Source organism: Ascidia mentula, chromosome 2 (genome assembly GCF_947561715.1).
Source record: "Ascidia mentula chromosome 2, kaAscMent1.1, whole genome shotgun sequence".
NCBI classification, from domain to species: domain Eukaryota; kingdom Metazoa; phylum Chordata; class Ascidiacea; order Phlebobranchia; family Ascidiidae; genus Ascidia; species Ascidia mentula.
Window position 1 is genome coordinate 15,085,477 of NC_138567.1, and position 20,007 is coordinate 15,105,483.

General features: G+C 37.2%; 3 protein-coding genes across 3 annotated transcripts; 2 read left to right on the top strand and 1 right to left on the bottom strand.

The window, feature by feature from the left end:
• Nucleotides 1–1,335: 1,335 nt before the first annotated feature.
• On the top strand, nucleotides 1,336–6,765 carry LOC145890236 (uncharacterized). The gene is made up of 8 exons (XM_082981257.1): nucleotides 1,336–1,604; nucleotides 1,717–1,825; nucleotides 1,950–2,111; nucleotides 2,194–2,340; nucleotides 2,422–2,731; nucleotides 2,807–3,066; nucleotides 5,841–5,950; nucleotides 6,546–6,765. Exons 1-8 carry the CDS (start codon nucleotides 1,336–1,338, stop codon nucleotides 6,763–6,765), a joined length of 1,587 nt encoding a protein of 528 aa, XP_082837383.1.
• Nucleotides 6,766–12,201: 5,436 nt separating this feature from the next.
• LOC145890237 (uncharacterized) lies at nucleotides 12,202–15,767 on the top strand. The gene is made up of 6 exons (XM_082981258.1): nucleotides 12,202–12,334; nucleotides 12,712–12,892; nucleotides 13,191–13,299; nucleotides 13,526–13,687; nucleotides 14,070–14,216; nucleotides 14,535–15,767. Exons 1-6 carry the CDS (start codon nucleotides 12,202–12,204, stop codon nucleotides 15,765–15,767), a joined length of 1,965 nt encoding a protein of 654 aa, XP_082837384.1.
• Nucleotides 15,768–16,795: 1,028 nt separating this feature from the next.
• LOC145890239 (T-box-containing protein TBX6L-like) lies at nucleotides 16,796–19,765 on the bottom strand. Its single transcript, XM_082981259.1, has 6 exons — nucleotides 19,720–19,765; nucleotides 19,196–19,382; nucleotides 18,334–18,442; nucleotides 17,827–17,988; nucleotides 17,604–17,750; nucleotides 16,796–17,344 (listed from the first exon to the last, which is right to left on the bottom strand). The coding sequence occupies exons 1-6, from the start codon at nucleotides 19,763–19,765 to the stop codon at nucleotides 16,796–16,798; spliced, it is 1,200 nt and encodes a 399-aa protein (XP_082837385.1).
• Nucleotides 19,766–20,007: the final 242 nt, after the last annotated feature.

Here is a 20,007-nt window from a genome sequence, read left to right on the forward strand (position 1 = left end):
ACAAATGATGACTCGTTGATCGCGTGTCACTCGTTTTATTCGGTCTTGCGCCGTCGATGGGCTGTGCAATCATTGCGGGGAGTAAATTAGACAGGATAACAACTGTTTCAAGACGGCGCGCTGTTTCAAACTTCCTACCGAGTCGACTGGAGCGCGTGTCTGTCGTTTATCTGTTGGCTAATTACCCGAAATATCTGTAATCTGTATTATTGTGTTTGTTTTGCCTAATGCTGACTGTTAAGAACATAAAAATATACAGCTAATATTTGATAGATTTGACTTGCTGGAAATTTTCTAACATGGTAGGGTATATGATCATTTAAATGTGTTTTTGTATTTGGCATTTTAATTTCATCTATCTTTATGCTTTTTGTTTTCTTTACTGTTTCATCATTTTAGAAAAGCAGAAATTCAACTAAGGAATTAACGGAAGAAGCCACAAAACTTGCTGCAAGTAAAATAATCCACGTAAAAGAACAAACAATAGCAGCGGGATGTTGCAAGTGACAACAGCCGCGCTGAAGCAGTCAAGGCGTTACATTTAAACACAATTATTTGGTTGATGAGTTTCAGTCTTGTAAACTCATTATAATATTCATGAAGCAATTTGGTATACAGTTAGTTGAAACGTGATTTGACATTTTCCTTCACCAATATTAAACAGAAAAAAAAACATCTGTCTACGGCGTCAGTGATAGCTGAAGTGTTGTTACGTCACGGAGAGACAACACAGGGACCAAGGAAGGTCCGCTGGAGTTTTTCCGTCGTCCATATGTTTTTATTAAAATATCGGAAATGCAAAACCTAATTTGGTAAATGAGAATAGCTTGGATCGGTTACTTGCATTATCATTTATTTGTAGTTTGTGACAATTAATGTAAATTTAAAGATAGTCTGCATTATCTACAGTTTAGTTGTTATTTGTTTAACATCCATTTGAATAAATACCTAAAAATGATGTTACACATAATTAAAGATAATATTCACAAGATGCTGTTTTTGCATCGATACGAGTAGTATGTAATAATTTTTGTACTCAATGTGTAGTATATGTATTGAAAACACTTTGATTGTTACAACAAAAAGAATTAACCGCAAAACTGATCAAAGGCGTTTGTAAAAGATATTGTAATTAGGCATCAGATAAGCGACAGACACGCGCTCCAGTCGACTCGGTAGGAAGTTTGAAACAGCGCGCCGTCTTGTAACAGTTGTTATCCTGTCTAATTTACTCCCCGCAATGATTGCACAGCCCACCGACGGCGCAAGACCGAATAAAACGAGTGACACGCGACTGACGAGTCATCATTTGTCACTTACAAGCAAACAAGTAACATGGCAACTCAAGCAATGACCAACTATTTTCCTTCATGCGTTTCTCCGTGGTTGCAGGCAGGCATGGATTGCCAGCATGTGCCACAAGTTGAAGATCCGTACCAGCAGGGAACGACTGAAAATATTCAAGTTCGTTCAAACCCCGAGAAATATTCGCAAGTCATTCGTTCGCCGATTGATTCGAATGTGGAAGCTCATCTACAAGACATCGATGTTTGGAAACAATTTTCTTCGGCGCAAACTGAAATGATCGTCACCAAACCTGGAAGGTAAACACAGCGCCAAAAATCCTACCGTCATTATAATAATTTTACTCTAGAAACATCCAAGTGTTTCACAAACCAATGCCATTTATTTACGTGAACTTTGTTGTTTTTGCAGACGGATATTTCCAGGATATCGAGTGAAGTTTTCTGGGTTGAATCCAGACGCACAATATTGTGTTCTGATGGATGTCGTTAACATCGACGAACACAGATACAAGTTTCAGGTAAATGAAATAAATTTATCCTTTAAAAAAAATAAGTTGTATTTAAAAACTTTCGCACATATCAAACATTTCATTGTTTTTTTTATGGAACAAAATGTAAACATTTGCTTTCGATATTTAACAGAATGGTGAATGGATTGTTTCTGGTCGCGGAGAACCAAAAATTCCCCAAAAGTTTTACATTCATCCAAAGTCGCCCTCTACCGGCCGAAAGCTGATGAATGAAATCCTTTCATTTCACAAAGTCAAGCTCACCAACTCTTTCGCCCACTCAGGAACAGAAAAGGTAATTAATACTTACTAGTTTACTGAACTTAATAAATTCTAAACTATCAAGGTGTCGGAATTTAAAAAATCCATTGTTTTAGTTCAACGTTCACTCCATGCATCGTTATCAACTTCGAGTTCACATCGTTCGAAGCGATGACGTCAGAAATATAAAACATGAACCGATGTCAACATTTGCCTTTACAGAAACGAACTTCTTTACCGTGACAGCTTATCAAAACCACAAAGTAAGAGAAAACATATATTTAAATGAACTTTTAAGCACCTCCTAAATACAAAAGAGTTAAATGTGATCTTTTGTGTTAAAGGTGACCAAATTGAAAATCGCCAACAACCCATTTGCAAGAGGATTTCGGTGCGATGGAGGCAAAACTAAAAGTACGAGACGTTTCTCTGGCGATGTTTTAGAATATACTGGTTGTGGCGTCACTGAGATGGCCAACAAACGATTAAAATTTGGATTTCCTCAACAAAACAATTTCACTTCAAATTACTCTGGATATTCGAGTTTCCAACCAAACGTTTCTCCTCAAACAACGAACCAACATAACTTCTTCCATTCAACAACCGGACAATATGCTTCCTCTCATCCTGTTTCGTCTAACTATTCAGTATCGCCGCACTCAGCTACGGAGCAATATACTCTCCCTCATCCAGTTGCTTATAACCACACTGGATCAGCGCTGGTTACCGACCCGTCCTGCTTTTCCCCTGTTGCCGAGCAACACGTTTTTGAATACGCAAATACTTCACCTTACAGCAACGCGGATGAATATCAAGGATACACGTGTAGTATTCCTTCACCCAACATTAACCCTCTTTCTCCTCCACAAAGTCTTTCGCCACAATCTAGCAACATCGACACTGAAAACTTTGCTTTTAATTTCCCTGTGCAAGCAGCAACTGATTACACTGGCACCGGCAATACTGAACCATCTTCCCACCATAATCAAGTGAATTCGTTTTCCCCTGTGTCTTATTCCACCGAATGTTTTGATCATATTAATTTTCCACCTTCCGTTCCGTTATGTAGTGAACCGTTTTATAACCAGTACGCATCGTGATGTTGTCGTTGTATAAAATTTTATAAACAAGTTTTATGTCTCGTGTATCAGTCTTTGTAGTTGGATTCAGCCTGGCAACGGCACAATAAGGGATTAAGGGTTTGGAGTATCTGATATGTGCTAGATTATATTGCTATTGAAATAACAGAACAATTTCAACTTTTGTTGATGCTTTTAAACATTTAAACAAATTTAATCAGAAACTCGGTTTAAATGGTATTTACATAAACAAATGGAGTTTGTCCTTACAATGATGGAGCTACACCAATCGCGTCAGTCAAGCTGATGATGACATAAGTTTTTGTCGAAACGTCTTATTTTAACATGACAGTGTTAATAACAATATGGGCCAGTCTCTTTATACTCAAATGGAGTTTTTTCGCAAGACAAAGATCTGCCACGTTTACTGAATTAGAAATTGTAAAAATCAAATTTAAAAGAATCAATGTAGTCTTGTTTTGCAAATATTTTGTTTGTTGTTTTGCTTGAACTCAAACTATTTTTTATAATTAGGAAATATCGTTCAAAAATTGACAAAAAGCCTCGCATATAAGACTGTTGTTTTTTATGAGTTGTGATTTTATAATTCGTGTGTTTCATATTATTTGAAAATGTACAATTTATCGATGGTTCTGATCCAACTTTGGCTAAATATAAAGATCTACCAAAGCACAATGATTCGTAGTCGCCCATTTTAAGATTGTCAGTGAAGGATGCAGCAAATTGGTCGTCATCAATTCGAAGAAATTTGCAACTGTTTTGCTGAGCAGTTTTACTTACTTAATACACTTAATGCAGCGAATCGCTGGAACAGAAAAGTTTACCTAATACACTGAAATAACTTTTCAGTCAAAATATTTTTGTAATTTAGAAAACTTCCACAACCATTAATTGGAACGAAATAATCGCAAAAGTATTTTTCGCGACATGTCAAAAAGAAATACGTTTTGTACTGTCGTACTAAAACCTTCTCTGCAAGATGGTGTTACAAAATGCATTTTCATCCCATTTTTAAGACTAAAAATTACGACTAAAAATACGACGAAAAATTAAAATTTTTACTGCAATGCCCTGGCGTCGATACCAGTGAAATTTACAAAATTGTTACAAAATTTTGAAAATCCTTAAGAAACCCTCTGGGTTGTCATGAGATAAATGCAACAAAACAAAATCACAAATGTTTAATGCAACGAAACGTTTTAAATCTCCAGCTGGGTGAGTTCGAACATTCGTTCCCTTATCGCTTCAAGAATTTGCGCTGGTCTAATCTGCCTCATTAACTGGTGTAATAATGTTTACTGGTGTAATAATATTAAAATCTATTAGCCTGCAATGTTGGCTATCCGCAATTTCACTCTTATTTGCACATTTCATCCTGATCGTCAATAGTTCATTTTTCGGAACATGAAATTCGGACCAGGAATTTATTGCTTTTTGAAAGATTTTTTCCGTAAATCAAGAATTTCATTAATTGACGTTGGTCGTGAAAATGCCGAATTTTTGATTGAGGAAATTATTCTCGGCAACCAACCAGGAACACCATATGCAGGAAGGAAACAAACCCGCAGATTTATTATCTGACAAAGTTTCCTCTGTGACGTCACCTTGCGTCTAGTCATGATGGTTTTACAATCGAACTGTTGGAAAGGGAAGGGGGTTTCAAATGTTTCCATATGTTAAAATACAAAACAGTGAAAATTTGAAACAAGTTTGGAAACAGCTGACAACACACTTTGATGTAAAACTTCTTTTTCTTTAATGGTCAACGTTGTCTGTAATTTGCTTTCAACGAAAGCTCAAAAATCTCAGCGGGTTGTACAAGTGAAGACAACTGCTGTTGTATCAAAGCAATAAGAACAATCGACGTCGAGGTGGTTTACGAATTTGAATAAAAGTCCACGCAGCCGTCTTTAAATTTTGTAGGCAACAAATCAATATTGTATTTTATAAAACAATAACCACAAATAAAACAAAACAAAATTGAAACGTAAGAAAGTTGAAACTTATAGTCAAAATGAAAAACATCAAAAACCAAGCTTTTTAATTCAACGAATTCAAGGCTCTGTTTACAATTTTCGACTTTTGAGTTTTCATACAAACAAACGAATTTCATCAAAAAGCTTACAAACAAACCGGCGGACGGAAAGCTTATCGAAACATAATGGGGAGCGTTGTTACGTAAAGACCGTTTGATAATGTTTGAAGACCCGAAGTTCAGGGGCGGTCGCGGTGCATTCCCAGCACGCGTTCTCTTATCGCGAACAGGTTCAAGTCGAAGTCACAGCACGACGCGTGCCTCTCGTTCCAGACTAGAGGGCCGCGCGCGTCACGGGAAACAAAGAGCGAATGATGTCAACAAGTTTTCGAATACGCAAATACTTCACCTTACAGCAAAGCGGGTGAATATCAAGGATACACGTGTAATATTCCTTCACCCAACATTAACCCACTTTCTCCTCCATAAAGTCTAATTACACTAATACCGGATTTATTGAGCAATCTTCCCACCATAATTAAATGAATTCGTTTTCGCCTGTGTCTTATTCCACCGATTGTTTTGATCATACTAATTTTTTTTTGCAATTTATCGATGGTTCTGATCTAACTTTGGCTAAATTTAAAGATCTACCAAAGCACAATGATTAATAGTCGCCCATTTTAAGATTGTCAGTGAAGGATGCAGCAAATTGGTCGTCATAAGTTCTGAGAAATTTGCAACTGCTTTGCTGAGCAGTCTTACTTATAAAAATAAATTTAATGCAGCGCAAAGCTGGTACAGAAAAGTTTACCTAACACACTGAAATAACTTTTCAGTCAAAATATTTTTGTAATTTAGAAAACTTCCACAACCATTATTTGGAACGAAATAACCGCAAAAGTATTTTTCGCCGACCCGTCAAAAAGGAATACATTTTGTACCATCGTTTTAGCGTTCTCTACAAGATGGTGTTACAACATGCATTTCCATCCCATTTTTAAGACTAAAAATTACGACTAAAAATCCGATTAAAAATTAAAATTTTTACTGCAATGCCCTGGCGTCGATACCAGTGAAATTTACAAAATTGTTACAAAATTTCGAAAATCCTTAAGAAGCCCTCTGGGCTGTCATGAGACAAATGCAAAAAAAAAGAGATCACAAATGTTTGATGGAATAAAACGTTTCAAACCTCCAGCTGGGTGATGAGTTCGAAGATTTGCTACCTTATCGCTTCAAGAATTTGCGCTGGTCTAATCTGCCTCATCAACTGGTGTAATAATGTTTGCTGGTGTAATAATGTTAAAATCTATTAGCCTGCAATGTTGGCCATCCGCAATTTTACTCTTATTTACACATTTCATCCTTATCATCATTAGTTCATTTTTAGGAACATGAAGTTCGAACCAGCAATTTATGGCTGTTTGAAAGATTTTTTCCGTAAATCAAGAATTTTATTAATTGACGTTGGTCGTGAAAGTGCAGAACTTTTGAGCGAGGAAAGTATTTTCGGCAACCAACAGCAACACCATATGCAGGAAGGAAACAAACCCGCAGATTTATTATCTGACAAAGTTTCCTCTGTGACGTCACCTTGCGTCTATTCATGATGGGTTTTGCAATCGAACTGCTGGAAAGGGAAGGGGGTTTCAAATGTTTCCATATGTTAAAAAAACAAGACAGTAAAAACTTGAAACAAGTTTGAAAACAGCTGACAACACACTTTGATGTGAAACTTCTTTTTCTTTAATGGGCAACGTTGTCTGTAATTTGCTTTCAACGAAAGCTCAAGAATATCAGCGGGTTGTACAAGTGAAGACAACTGCTGTTATATCAAAGCAATAAGAACAAGCGACGTCGAGGTGGTTTACGAATTTTACTAAAGGTCCACGCAGCCTTCTTTAAATTTGAATCAATATTGTATTTTATGAAACAATAACCACATATAAAACAAAACAAAATTGAAACGTAAGAAAGTTTAAACTTATCGTAAAAAATGAAAAACATCAAACACCAAGATTTTTAATTCAACGAATTCAAGGCTCTGTTTACAATTTTCGACTTTTGAGTTTTCATACAAACAAACGCAATTCATTAACAAAGCAAACAAACACACCGGCGGACGGAAAGCTTATCGAAACATAATGAGGAGCGTTGTTACGTAAAGACCGTTTGATAATGTTTGAAGACCTGAAGTTCAGGGGCGGTCGCGGTGAATTCCCAGCACGCGATCTCTTAACGCGAACAGGTTCATGTCGAAGGCACAGCACGACCCGTGCCCCTCGTTCCAGACTGCAGGGCCGCGCTCGCCGCGGGAAACAAAGAGCGAATGATGACAACAGTTTTTGAATACGCAAATACTTCACCTTACAACAACGCGGATGAATGTCAAGGATACACGTGTTAGTATTCCTTCACCCAACATTAGCCCACTTTCTACTCCACAAAGTCTCTCGCCACAATCTTGCAACATCGACACGGAAAACTTTGCTTTTAATTTCCTTATGCCAGCAGCAACTGAGTACACTAATACCGGCAATACTGAACAATCTTCCCACCATAATCAATTGAATTCTTTATCACCTGTGTCTTATTCCACCGACTGTTTTGATCAAATTAATTTTCCACCTTCCGTTCCGTTATGTAGTGAAACGCTTTATAACCAGTACGCATCATGATATTGTCGTTGTATAAAATTTTTCAAACAAGTTTTATTTGTTGTGTATCAGTCTTTGTAGTTGGATTCAGCCTGGCAACGGCACAACAAAGGATTAAGGGTTTGGAGTACCTGATATGTGCTAGAATATATTGCTAATGAAATGATGCAAACAAAACAATTTCAACTTTTGTTAATGCTTTAAAACATTTAAACACATTTGATCAGAAACTCGGTTTAAATGGTATTTATTTGAACAAATGGAGTTTTGTTACAAGACAAAAATCTGCCACGTTTACTGAATTAGAAACTGTAAAAATCAGATTTAAATGCAGTCTTGTGTTGTAATTATTTTGTTTGTTGTTTTTTCTTGAACTCAAACTGTTTTTATAATTAAGAAATATCGTTTAAAAATTGACAAAAAGCCTCGCATATATAAGACTGTTGTTTTTATCGGAGTTGTGATTTTATAATTCGTGTGTTTCATATCATTTGAGAAATGTACAATTTATCGATGGTTCTGATCTAACTTTGGCTAAATATAAAGATCTACCAAATAACAATGATTCGTAGTCGCCCATTTTAAGATTGTCAGTGAAGGATGCAGCAAATTGGTCGTCATAAATTCGAAGGAATTTGCAACTGTTTTGCTGAGCAGTCCTACTTATTATGATAAATTTAATGCAGCGAATCGCTGGAACAGGAAAGTTTACTTAATACACTGAAATAACTTTTCAGTCAAAATATTTTTGTAATTTAGAAAACGTCCACAAGCATTAATTGGAAGGAAGTGACCGCAAAAAGTATTTTCGCCGACCTGTCAAAAAGAAATACATTTTGTACTGTCGTTTTGAATCGTTCTATGCAAGATGGTGTGACAACATGCATTTCCATCCCATTTTTGAGACTAAAAATTACGACTAAAAAGAAACTAAAAGTTGAAATTTTTACTGCAATGCCCTGGCATCGATACCAAGGAAATTTACAAATTTAATACAAAATTTTGAAAATCCTTGAGAAGCCCTCTGGGTTGTCATGAGATAAATGCAAAAAAAAAGAGATCACAAATGTTTGATGGAACAAAACGTTTCAAACCTCCAGCTGGGTGAGTTCGAAGATTTGCTACCTTATCGCTTCAAGAATTTGCGCTGGTCTAATCTGCCTCATTAACTGGTGTAATGATGTTTACTGGTGTAATAATGTTAAAATCTATTAGCTTGCAATGTTGGCTGTCCGCAATTTCAATCTTATTTGCACATTTCATCCTGATCATCATTAGTTCATTTTTCGGAACATGAAATTTTGACCAGCAATTTATGGCTTTTTGAAAGATTTTTTTCGTAAATCAAGAATTTCATTATTTGACGTTGGTCGTGAAAATGCAGAACTTTTGATCGAGGAAATTATTCTCGGCAACCAACCAGGAACACCATATGCAGGAAGGAAACAAACCCGCAGATTTATTATCTGACAAATTTCCCTCTGTGACGTCACCTTGCGTCTATTCATGACGGTTTTACAATCGAACTGCTGGAAAGGGAAGGGGGTTTCAAATGTTTCCATATGTTAAAAAACAAAACAGTAAAAACTTGAAACAAGTTTGGAAACAGCTGACAACACACTTTGATGTAAAACTTCTTTTTCTTTAATGGGCAACGTTGTCTGTAATTTGCTTTCAACGAAAGTTCAAAAATCTCAGCGGGTTGTACAAGTGAAGACAACTGCTGTTATCAACAAGAACAAGCGACGTCGAGGTGCAGTTTTTTGAACAAAAAATAGAGTTTGTTTTTGGAATTTGAATAAAAATCCACGCAGCCTTCTTTAAATTTTACAGGCAAGAAGTCAATATTTGTATTTTACGGAACAAAGGCCACATAAAAAAACACAACAAAATTGAAACGTAAGAATGTTTTACACTTATAGTAAAAAATGAAAAACATTAAAACCAAGGAACACTATTTACGGATTTGCTTATAAAATTATGGTCTTTTTATTCAACTAATTCAAGGCTCTGTTTACAATTTTCGACTTTTGAGTTTTCAAACAAACAAACGAATTTCATTAACAAAGCAAACAAACAAACAGGCGGACGGAAAGCTTATCGAAACATAATAGGGAACGTTGTTACGTAAAGACCGTTTGATAATGTTTGAAGACCCGAAGTTCAGGGGCGGTCGCGTTGAATTCCAAGCAGGTTCAAATCTAAGGCACAGCACGACGCGTGCCTCTCGTTCCAGACTCGAGGGCCAAGCGCCGCGGGAAACAAAGAGCGAATGATGTTAACAGTTTTCGAATACGCAAATACTTCACTTTGCAACAACGCAGATGAATATCAAGGATACACGAATAATATTCCTTCACCCATCATTAAGCAGCTTTCTCCTCCACAAAGTCTTTCGCCACAATCTTGCAACATCGACACGGAAAACTTTGCTTTTAATTTCCCTATGCCAGCAGCAACTGACTACACTGACACCGGCAATACTGAGCAATCTTCCCACCATAATCAATTGAATTCTTTATCACCTGTGTCTTATTCCACCGAATGTTTTAATCATATTAATTTTTTTTTTACAATTTATCGATGGTTCTGATCCAACTTTGTCCAAATATAAAGATCTACCAAAGCCAAATGATTCATAGTCGCCCATTTTAAGATTGTCGGTGAAGGATGTAGCAAATTGGTAGAAATTTGCAACTGTTGTGCTGAGCAGTCTTACTTATTATAATAAATTTAATGCAGCGTAAAGCTGGAACAGGAAAGTTTACCTAACACACTGAAATAACTTTTCAGTCAAAATATTTTTGTAATTTAGAAAACTTCCACAACCATTAATTGGAATGAAATAATCGCAAAAGTATTTTTCGCGACATGTCAAAAAGAAATAAGTTTTGTACTGTCGTACTAAAACCTTCTCTGCAAGATGGTGTTACAAAATGCATTTTCATCCCATTTTAAGACTAAAAATTACGACCAAAAGTACGACAAAAAATTAAATTTTTTTCATGCAATGCCCTGGCGTCGATACCAGTGAAATTTACAAATTTGTTACAAAATTTCGAAAATCCTTGTGAAGCCCTCTGGGTTATCATGAGATAAATGCAACAAAACGAGATCACAAATGTTTGATGGAACAAAACGTTTCAAACCTCCAGCTGGGTGAGTTCGAAGATTTGCTACCTTATCGCTTCAAGAATTTGCGCTGGTCTAATCTGCCTCATTAACTGGTGTAATAATGTTAAAATCTATTAGCCTGCAATGTTGGCTATCCGCAATTTCACTCATATTCGCACATTTCGTCTTTATCATCGTTAGTTCATATTTGGGAACATGAAATTCGGACCAGCAAATTAGGGCTTTTTTCCGTAAATCAAGAATTTCATTAATTGACGTTGGTCGTGAAAATGCAGAACTTTTGAGCGAGGAAATTATTCTCGGCAACCAACCAGGAACACCATATGCAGGAAGGAAACAAACCCGCAGATTTATTATCTGACAAACTTCCCTCTGTGACGTCACCTTGCGTCTATTCAGGATGGTTTTACAATCTAACTGTTGGAAAGGGAAGGGGGGTTCAAATGTTTCCATATGTTAAAAAACAAAACAGTAAAAACTTGAAACAAGTTTGGAAACAGCTGACAAGATACTTTGATGTAAAACTTATTTTTCTTTAATTGTCTGTAATTTGCTTTTAACGAAAGCTCAAAGATCTCAGCGGGTTGTACAAGTGAAGACAACTGCTGTTACATCAAGGCAGTAAGAACAAGCGACGTCGAGGTGGTTTACGAATTTGAATAAAAGTCCACGCAGCCTTCTTTAAATTTAAATCAATATTGTATTTTATGAAACAATAACCACATATAAAACAAAACAAAATTGAAACGTAAGAAAGTTTTAAACTTATCGTAAAAAATGAAAAACATCAAAAACCAAGCTTTTTAATTCAACGAATTCAAGGCTCTGTTTACAATTTTCGACTTTTAAGTTTTCATACAAACAAACGCAATTCATTAACAAAGCAAACAAACAAACCGGCGGACGGAAAGCTTATCGAAACATAATGAGGAGCGTTGTTACGTAAAGACCGTTTGATAATGTTTGAAGACCCGAAGTTCAGGGGCGGTCGCGGTGAATTCCCAGCACGCGATCTCTTATCGCGAACAGGTTCAAGTCGAAGGCACAGCACGACGCGTGCCCCTCGTTCCAGACTGCAGGGCCGCGTGCGCCACGGGAAACAAAGAGCGAATGATGTTAACAGGATACAGTTGTGGTTGTTGATGAGGCAGTTAGGACTTCAAAGGGGTCGAATGTGATATAAAAACCCATTCTTGCTCTGTGGACTTCATTCGTTCTGTTTACGTTCTTGGTACAAACTTGTTTAATCGTGGTATGGACAATCTGATGTCTTTGCATGGAACCTCAGTTGATGTTCTTGATTCGCTTTGGCCGCCCTCTAATGATCTGAAAGAAAGTTCGACAAAAGTGAACATGACGCCGGTTAAGTCGGGTGTATGGATTAACGGTGAGTGGTAGATTTAGAATATTTTTTTGTTATAAACAAACTTAATAATTGACATTCTGTTATTTTTGTAATTCTTTCGAAACTTACGCCATTTAGCAAACGTTTTAGCATTTCCTGTATGTTAGAAAGATTATTCGCCATCTAACCTACTTTTTTAGCAATGATTTAAACAAAATTATGTTGATGGTATTCTCAAACGTTTGATAAAAGCGTTTCAAGCAAATGCAAAAATAGTCAAACTAATTTTTTAGGTTACTTTTGAATTTAACTTGGGATATTTGGGTTGCGTACATCTTACTTTAATCTTCACGTTGATATTTGTTTTTTTGCTACAACTTATAGAAACACAAAAGTTAAAATAAAGTTTATAAATCCAGATGACTCGAGACAGAATTATCACTACGAGCCAAACACGACGACGATGAAATCGTTGGGGAATCCTTCCGTGTATCACAGATCCTCAGTCGACCCAAATATTGATGTCGAACTCCAGGACTTTGAATTGTGGTCAAATTTTTCGGCGGCACAAACTGAGATGATCGTCACCAAAACTGGAAGGTACGTTGTGAGATGTTTAGTGTTGTAAACTAATGGCAAAGTAGGAACGTTTCTTTAAGTGCCTTTACTTTGTAACTAGAGAGATGCAACTTTTTTATCAAAGTCATGTGGAGGTATAATATGGAATTTGAAATAGGAAAACCAAATGTGCTGCATTCAGCTAGTAGTAATATCGTGATGTTTAAATGATATGTTTGTTGATTGAAAGTAAAAAAAGTGATACAAGTACGATCTATTTTGATTTTAGAGTTGATATTAACGTCCAGGTATGAATTTAACACCAATTCATAATTTTTAGGAGAATGTTTCCCGGTTATCGGATAAAATTGTCGGGTTTGGATCCAACAGCAAAGTATTGCCTTCTTATGGATGTCGTCAACGTCGACCAGCACAGATACAAATTCCAGGTTGGTTAATAAATTTCAAAATATGAATTACCACTGCGCATTTGAAATCCACAAACTTGTCATAGAAATCTGATCGTGCATAATATTGACAAAAATGTTGGACACAAGAACACTAAAATGAAAACAGGCACTATTTGGAAATAAACTTGTTGTATTTCTACATGTCATTGTGACAAAAAAACACGCGTTTTGGTTCCTTTCATTAATCATTCCTTATCTCATGCAGAACGGTGAATGGCGTGTCGCTGGTCGAGGGGAGCCCCCTATACCGCAACGATTCTACCTCCATCCCCACTCACCAGCCACCGGCAGAGATTGGATGAAAGAAATCATTTCATTTCACAAAGTGAAGCTCACGAACTCGTGCGGGAACTCGTCAAACGGAAAGGTTTGTGTGGAAAGCTCTTTTTAAAATACATTTCGTATACACGAATCACTGCCAGAGCGCCCTTTATTTAATATCACTAAGGTTATGATTTTAACGCAAGCCATAAAATTTTAACTAACACTTGTGGGCAAATTACTTGGTGTCTGTTACCCCAATAACTACTTTTTTCAGTTTGTAAAACGTTTTTTGAAATAAAATAGCAACAGAGTATTTGTAGAATGGTCATTAAGTGGCGCAAAGTATAATTTGAATGACTTAAAAAATGTAACTTTAGTTGAAATTTTAACGCCATTTTTCTGAAAAAACGTGTTGCAATGTTTGATTTCGTTTATTTGAAGAAATTTAATTTTATTTAAATGTTTGTTTGTTTCTTCACCAACAGTTTCTCATTCACTCCATGCATCGTTATCAACCGCGCATTCACGTGGTTCGCGCCGATGACGTCACCAACATACAGTATGACGCCATGTCGACGTTTGCCTTTCCTCAAACTGTTTTCGTCACTGTCACGGCATACCAAAATCACGAGGTTGGTGAACACTACAACTTGCGAGGTCAAATACGTATTTTTATGCAAACGTCATAAGTTAAGATGCATATCATCACATAACTAGCTTCTTGGTGTCTGGTTCTTTGACAATAAATTGCAAAAAGGTGCATTTCTGAGCGTTAATAAGGATTTCCACTACGAGTAATATTATTATATATAGCATTTAAAACTACTTAGAGGTGTTTTGCTACCGGTTTAGACAAAGTGTTGATTGCTACAAACAGATATATTTTTTGTTAAATAAGTTCCACCTTTTCTAACTAAAAGTTGATAAACGTTGAAACCTTTTAACTTCAGGTGACCAAACTCAAAATCGAGAACAATCCTTTCGCTCGAGGTTTCCGTAACGAGGGAGGAAAAACAAAAAACGCTCAACTCGTTCAAACGTATCGGCCTTTCACCCTTGCCACCAAACGTATGATGGGCCACCATGTTCCTGCAACCAACTTCAGCAAACGCTTCAAGGACCAAAGCGACCAAGTTCCCTGGCAGCCTATCCATCAACCCGTACCATACGTCACCGACGTGACGACGTCACAACCCAGTGACATCAACCAAATGCCGTTGACAGAGATTAATAATTATCACCGCCACAACCCGGCGGTGTTCCAGCCTTACACTGGCGACCAACAACCGGGAGACTTTCCAGTGTTTCAACAAACATTTTCGCCTGCAGTGTTTACACCTTCAGAAACGGTTTCTCACCCTGGTTTTTCCTCACCTCAAGTTTCTGGATCTTTCGACCAAGTTACAACAACTGGTCCATACTTTACACCCGCTTCGCAAAGCCTTCACACATCCACCGCATTGCATGAACCCATGTACTCACTGCCAGGTGGAAGCGAATCCTATTGTCCGGATCCTTCAAAGCAGTCCACTTTGCAACTTGCTGAATCTTACCTACCAGAGGTCACGCAAAGTTCACCATTCCAGTTCGTCGAATCGTTTTCTCCTGAGGTCAACCAACGTTCCTCGCCTCAAGTTGCTGACTCATATTCTCCGGGGGTCACTCAAAGTTCGTTTATGCCTTCTGTGGAGTCATACTCTCCTAATATGAGCCCAACATCACAAGAAGGCGCTGAGTCCCATTTGAACGGTTTTACGTCTAATTCACCTGAAGAATGTGCTGATTCACAATCGCCAACCTACTTGCAAAACTTTTGCGAATCACAAGCGGCCGCGGAAATGTTTGCTGACTCACGTTCGTCAGGCGTTTCCACGTCATCACCTCCTGAGGAGTTTACGTCATCGTACCAAGATTACAAGCCTTCTTGTGTTGATCCATTCACGAATTCCTTCATCCCAGTCCCAGAAACCTTCCAGTACAACGACACTCAAAGCCATTTTACTACTTCGATGACGTCATGGGAGCATTCTACTCTGCGCCCACTAGCGGAGAACGGGTCGCCACCCAGTGACGAAGGTTATTCTTCGACTGCAGTCAGCAACCCCGAAGAAGATTCTAACTTCTCGACGGAAGCCGGTCGTCATGACAACAACATCAATCTCCTTCTTCCTTCTTCACCCTAAATGGGTTCCGATTGTTTTTTATGTATTTATTTCGGTGACGTCACATTCCGCCGCGCCGCGTTTAACGAGCGAATAAACCCTAAAAAAACGACCACTGTTCTATTTTTTGAGGCTTTTACATTTAGGTTAGTGTTTAATTGCCAGTTTGCCCCTGCGAAATTCTTGAGCGTTTGACATTTCAATTCTAATTTGTGTAGCTTTTGACTCCTCACGATTTAGCTGTCTTGCTGACCAGGCGAAATAGATTCCGCTGTCTGAAAAGTTTTTAACTCTGTTTAAATTTTTAAAACCTGATTTAGTTGAGACAAATACAGCTATTACGGCAACCATTACCTTCAGTTGAGACATTAAAACGGTTTTAATTTTTTGGGGGCGTTACATATGAAAACTATCAGCACAATTAACTGCAAATCGAAATTAACCCAGCTATTTATCATAGATGCTCAAACATAGCAATTTTTCAGTTTTTCAAACGAGCCAACCAACCTAACGCTAAACCAAGTACTGTTTCCACTGGTCCCCCGCCGCAATCCAAGCGATTGCATATGTCTGGTGGCACCCTTCATTGTATTACTGAGGCTATTGGCAAATATAAGAACTGTAATAGTTCTTGCATGTAGTTTAGTTTCGGCTTGATGTTAGTGCAGAATCCTAAACCAAAGTTCGTTAATTCTTTTCTGTTTTGTTTTCTATGTTTGGCGGAACGCTAGTTATTGCGTGAACAAAGGTTGCGCAGTAGCTGTGTAGTGCATTTTTATGAAGATTCTGTTTGAATACGGTCTCAGTTGCAATCCTGGGAAACAGCACGTTACGGTTTGCTAGTACGTTGCCTTTGAAAAGACTGCTTGAAATATGGCTTGCATGGTGCTCCTAAGAATTTGTCTGGTTTAGATTTTGGGGGACATATTTAGATTCATCTAAATTCACTGCTTGAACAACTGGAAGTCCTTTTTAAATTATTGAATAATCAAATATTCATACAACATAATTTATTTCATCTCAAAAAGAAACAAATGCGATTTTCAATACTAGCACAGGAACATCGATTTAGGGAAACCCCCCGGATTCAGGTTTGGATGAGTCGTTGATGGACAGGCGGCAGTCGAATGCAACATGGAATAAACGGACTCGTCATATTTCCTTTTTGTCGTTTCCTCATAACCAAGAAACAAGTTTTGTGACGTCACACATTCGTAGTTGTGTTTTCCGAAGGAATAGTTGGGGAGTTGTCCTTGTTCAGTTGAGTGATAAGTTGGATAATAAGGAAAACTGTGGAATGGTACTGGTGCAGTCTCATTGACGACCCAAGACGGTGACGCGGCATTTGGTGACGTCATCCAGTTACGCAGTTGGTCCGGTTTTGAAATTGGTTGGTGGGTTGGTGGTAGGCCAACATTATTGACTTTGACACGTTTTGTTTTGCCATTATCGTCTCCTGAGAAACAGGGATTTGAGTTTTCTCTGCCAAGTTTTGAATTCGTTTTTCCCGCAGAATGAAGACTTTTCGTCGTCGAGCGTCCACCATTTTCTCGGAAGCCTTTCGCAAACGGGTTGTTGTCAATTTTCAGCTTCGTTACCTTCATTTAAAAAAACACATAAAGGTTTTTGAGTCGATACCACTGTTATGTTTTAAATTTAAGCAATCAATGCAGTGCTTATCGCCAGTAAAATATTTGAGGCTTTCAAATAAATGTATGAATTATTAGTGAGCAAAAGTATAGATGTATATATATATACATTAATCTTGAGTGGTCAAAACAAAGTAAAAAATAAGGATTCGGCTTAATGGAATGAGCGTATCACGTGATAGTCAGAGAGATGGTTGAGTTTCATTACCTGTCCATTCTGATACGCAGTCACGGTGATAAAGACGGTTTGTGGAAAGGCGAACGTAGAGAACGTCTCGCGCGAAAGCTTTGTGACGTCATCGGCACGAACAATGTGAACTCTCGGCTGATATCGATGCATTGAATTCAAGACGATCTGCCAACAAAGATAAGCAAAACAATAATTAAACACACATTGACGTCATAATGGCATTGCGAAAACCTTTACTGACCTTGTCGGTTGTCTTGGAAACAGCGGAGTTGCTAAGTTTGATTTTATAAAAGGAAACGACGTCGTTCATCCACTTTTCGCCACTAGATGGACTGTCGGGGTGGACGAAGAGGCGCTGAGGTACGTGGGGCTCTCCCCGACCAGCAACCATCCATTCGCCTTGCTAAAATTGAAAAATTATTGCTTAAGTTTATAAAGTTATCATCAATCAGAAAAATAACGCTACGAGGAAAACTCCCACATGAGTATAGATTGTGGAGCTTGCGGCGTGAAAGTGATTTAATTGCATTATGTACAATCCGATACCAATAAAATCATTCTTATCGGCCAAGCATTTAAGGGTTGGGCAATGATTGTAATCATTGTCACTAAGGTTAGTTTTCTTTTTGAAAGCATTTTTGACTAAATTTGATTGAATAAATATTGTGTTACTAAATATTTAACTTGTAACGGAGAAAAACGTATATTGAAACATCAGAAAGTGAGGGATATCTTGACGCCAACCAACCTGAAATTTGTATCTGTGTTGATCAACATTTACAATATCCATCAGAACACAATACTTTGCAGTTGGATCCAAACCTGACAGTTTGACTCGGTAACCAGGAAACATACGTCTGCACCAATCAAAAGAAAATTTTGTTTCTCGGGTAAACATTGTTTTATAAATAAACAAGCATGCTCTGTTTCATGTCCATCAACTATATCTTATTTGTAACAGTATAATCGACAAACATTTGTTTACAGAACAGTAATTTGAGTATTTTCTATATATAAGTGACATTGTGAAATCAATGCCAGCAAATTTAATGGTGTTTAATACATAGGTAATATTGATTGTTGTTGAAAAAATACGATTTTGTGCAAAACAATAACACGAAACTAGGAGTTTCTGCAAACAGGAAGCAATTACTTTGAGGTTTCCAACAATTATAATATGAAATCAATTTGACAATTAGCCGTTTCCTTATCTATTGTTTCAAAACAATGGCAGTTATTGAAACGCCCAGTGCGCTCCCAGACGGCATTTGCGTGTGTCGCAACTGTTGTTTTTGTCACGATAATTGTTTTCCGCTCTATTGTGTTTGATTGAACTTTCGAATGGCGAAACAATGGAAATAGAATATCAAACAATACACGACTAAACCGAGCCTACGAACAAGTGAAATCACACGCTTGTTTTTTTTATGATAAATCTAGTTTAAATTTTACAGTTTGAAGTTAAAAATAGTTATAGATTAAAGTTAAAAATGGGTGGAAATATATTCAGGAAATAAAAGTAGTTTTGATTTGCTGAAAATTAATTTGTTTGCAAGTTTGATTAAAGTTAAGTAAAGGATATTGATCAAAACAAATGAATATTTCATTACCTTCCAGATTTGGTCACAATCATTTCTGTTCCGACTTGGGAGAATTGTTCCCACAATTCCCTGTCGCACAATTCCACTCGTATATCCGGATCTGTGGGGCAAGATGGTTGCCCGCCACCTAGTGTCCTCTGTGCATAAAGTCGATCCAAGTCGGGGGGATGTGACGCGTCGACCGACACAATGGCGCCTGTAATGAAAAATATTTAAAAGTTGTAGTTTTGTGCAAGTTGACGTACATCACTATTTTGTATGTTTTTTTATTGGTGGAAAATTACAAAAGTTTAAGGCAATGAAGTTCTGAAAAAGTTACCCGTTTTGCGTCATATTAATTAACCATTCATTTTTGTTTATTCTGTCTGTAAAGCATTTAATATTTACCTGGTGCTAACGCTATATTTAAATTTGAATTCGACTATATAAGTTAGTTTGACATTGTTTAACTGCAAAAACTCTAACTGCAAACTCAAAAATTTTTCAACGAATTGTGAAATAAACTTAACACAAAACATCAGATTTTCTTTTACCTTCGTTTCCAAGCTCTGGTGTGAATTGCGACACAAAACAATCCATCAGATATAATCAGTTTTAATATCAATAAAATTATCAATATAATAATCTGCGCAATCAACAAGGAAAGGAGTTGAAAGAAAAGTGATCGATGAATTTTTAAAGCAACGATAGATAGATTCAATACGCTGACCGACTTGCCTCCAACAACTTATGCAATAAGCTGACTTTAGTACTTTGTAAGTAGGCTATATTTTAGCTGCAGTAACCCATTTTGTTAAGCAAGATTAAAACTAAAAGTTACT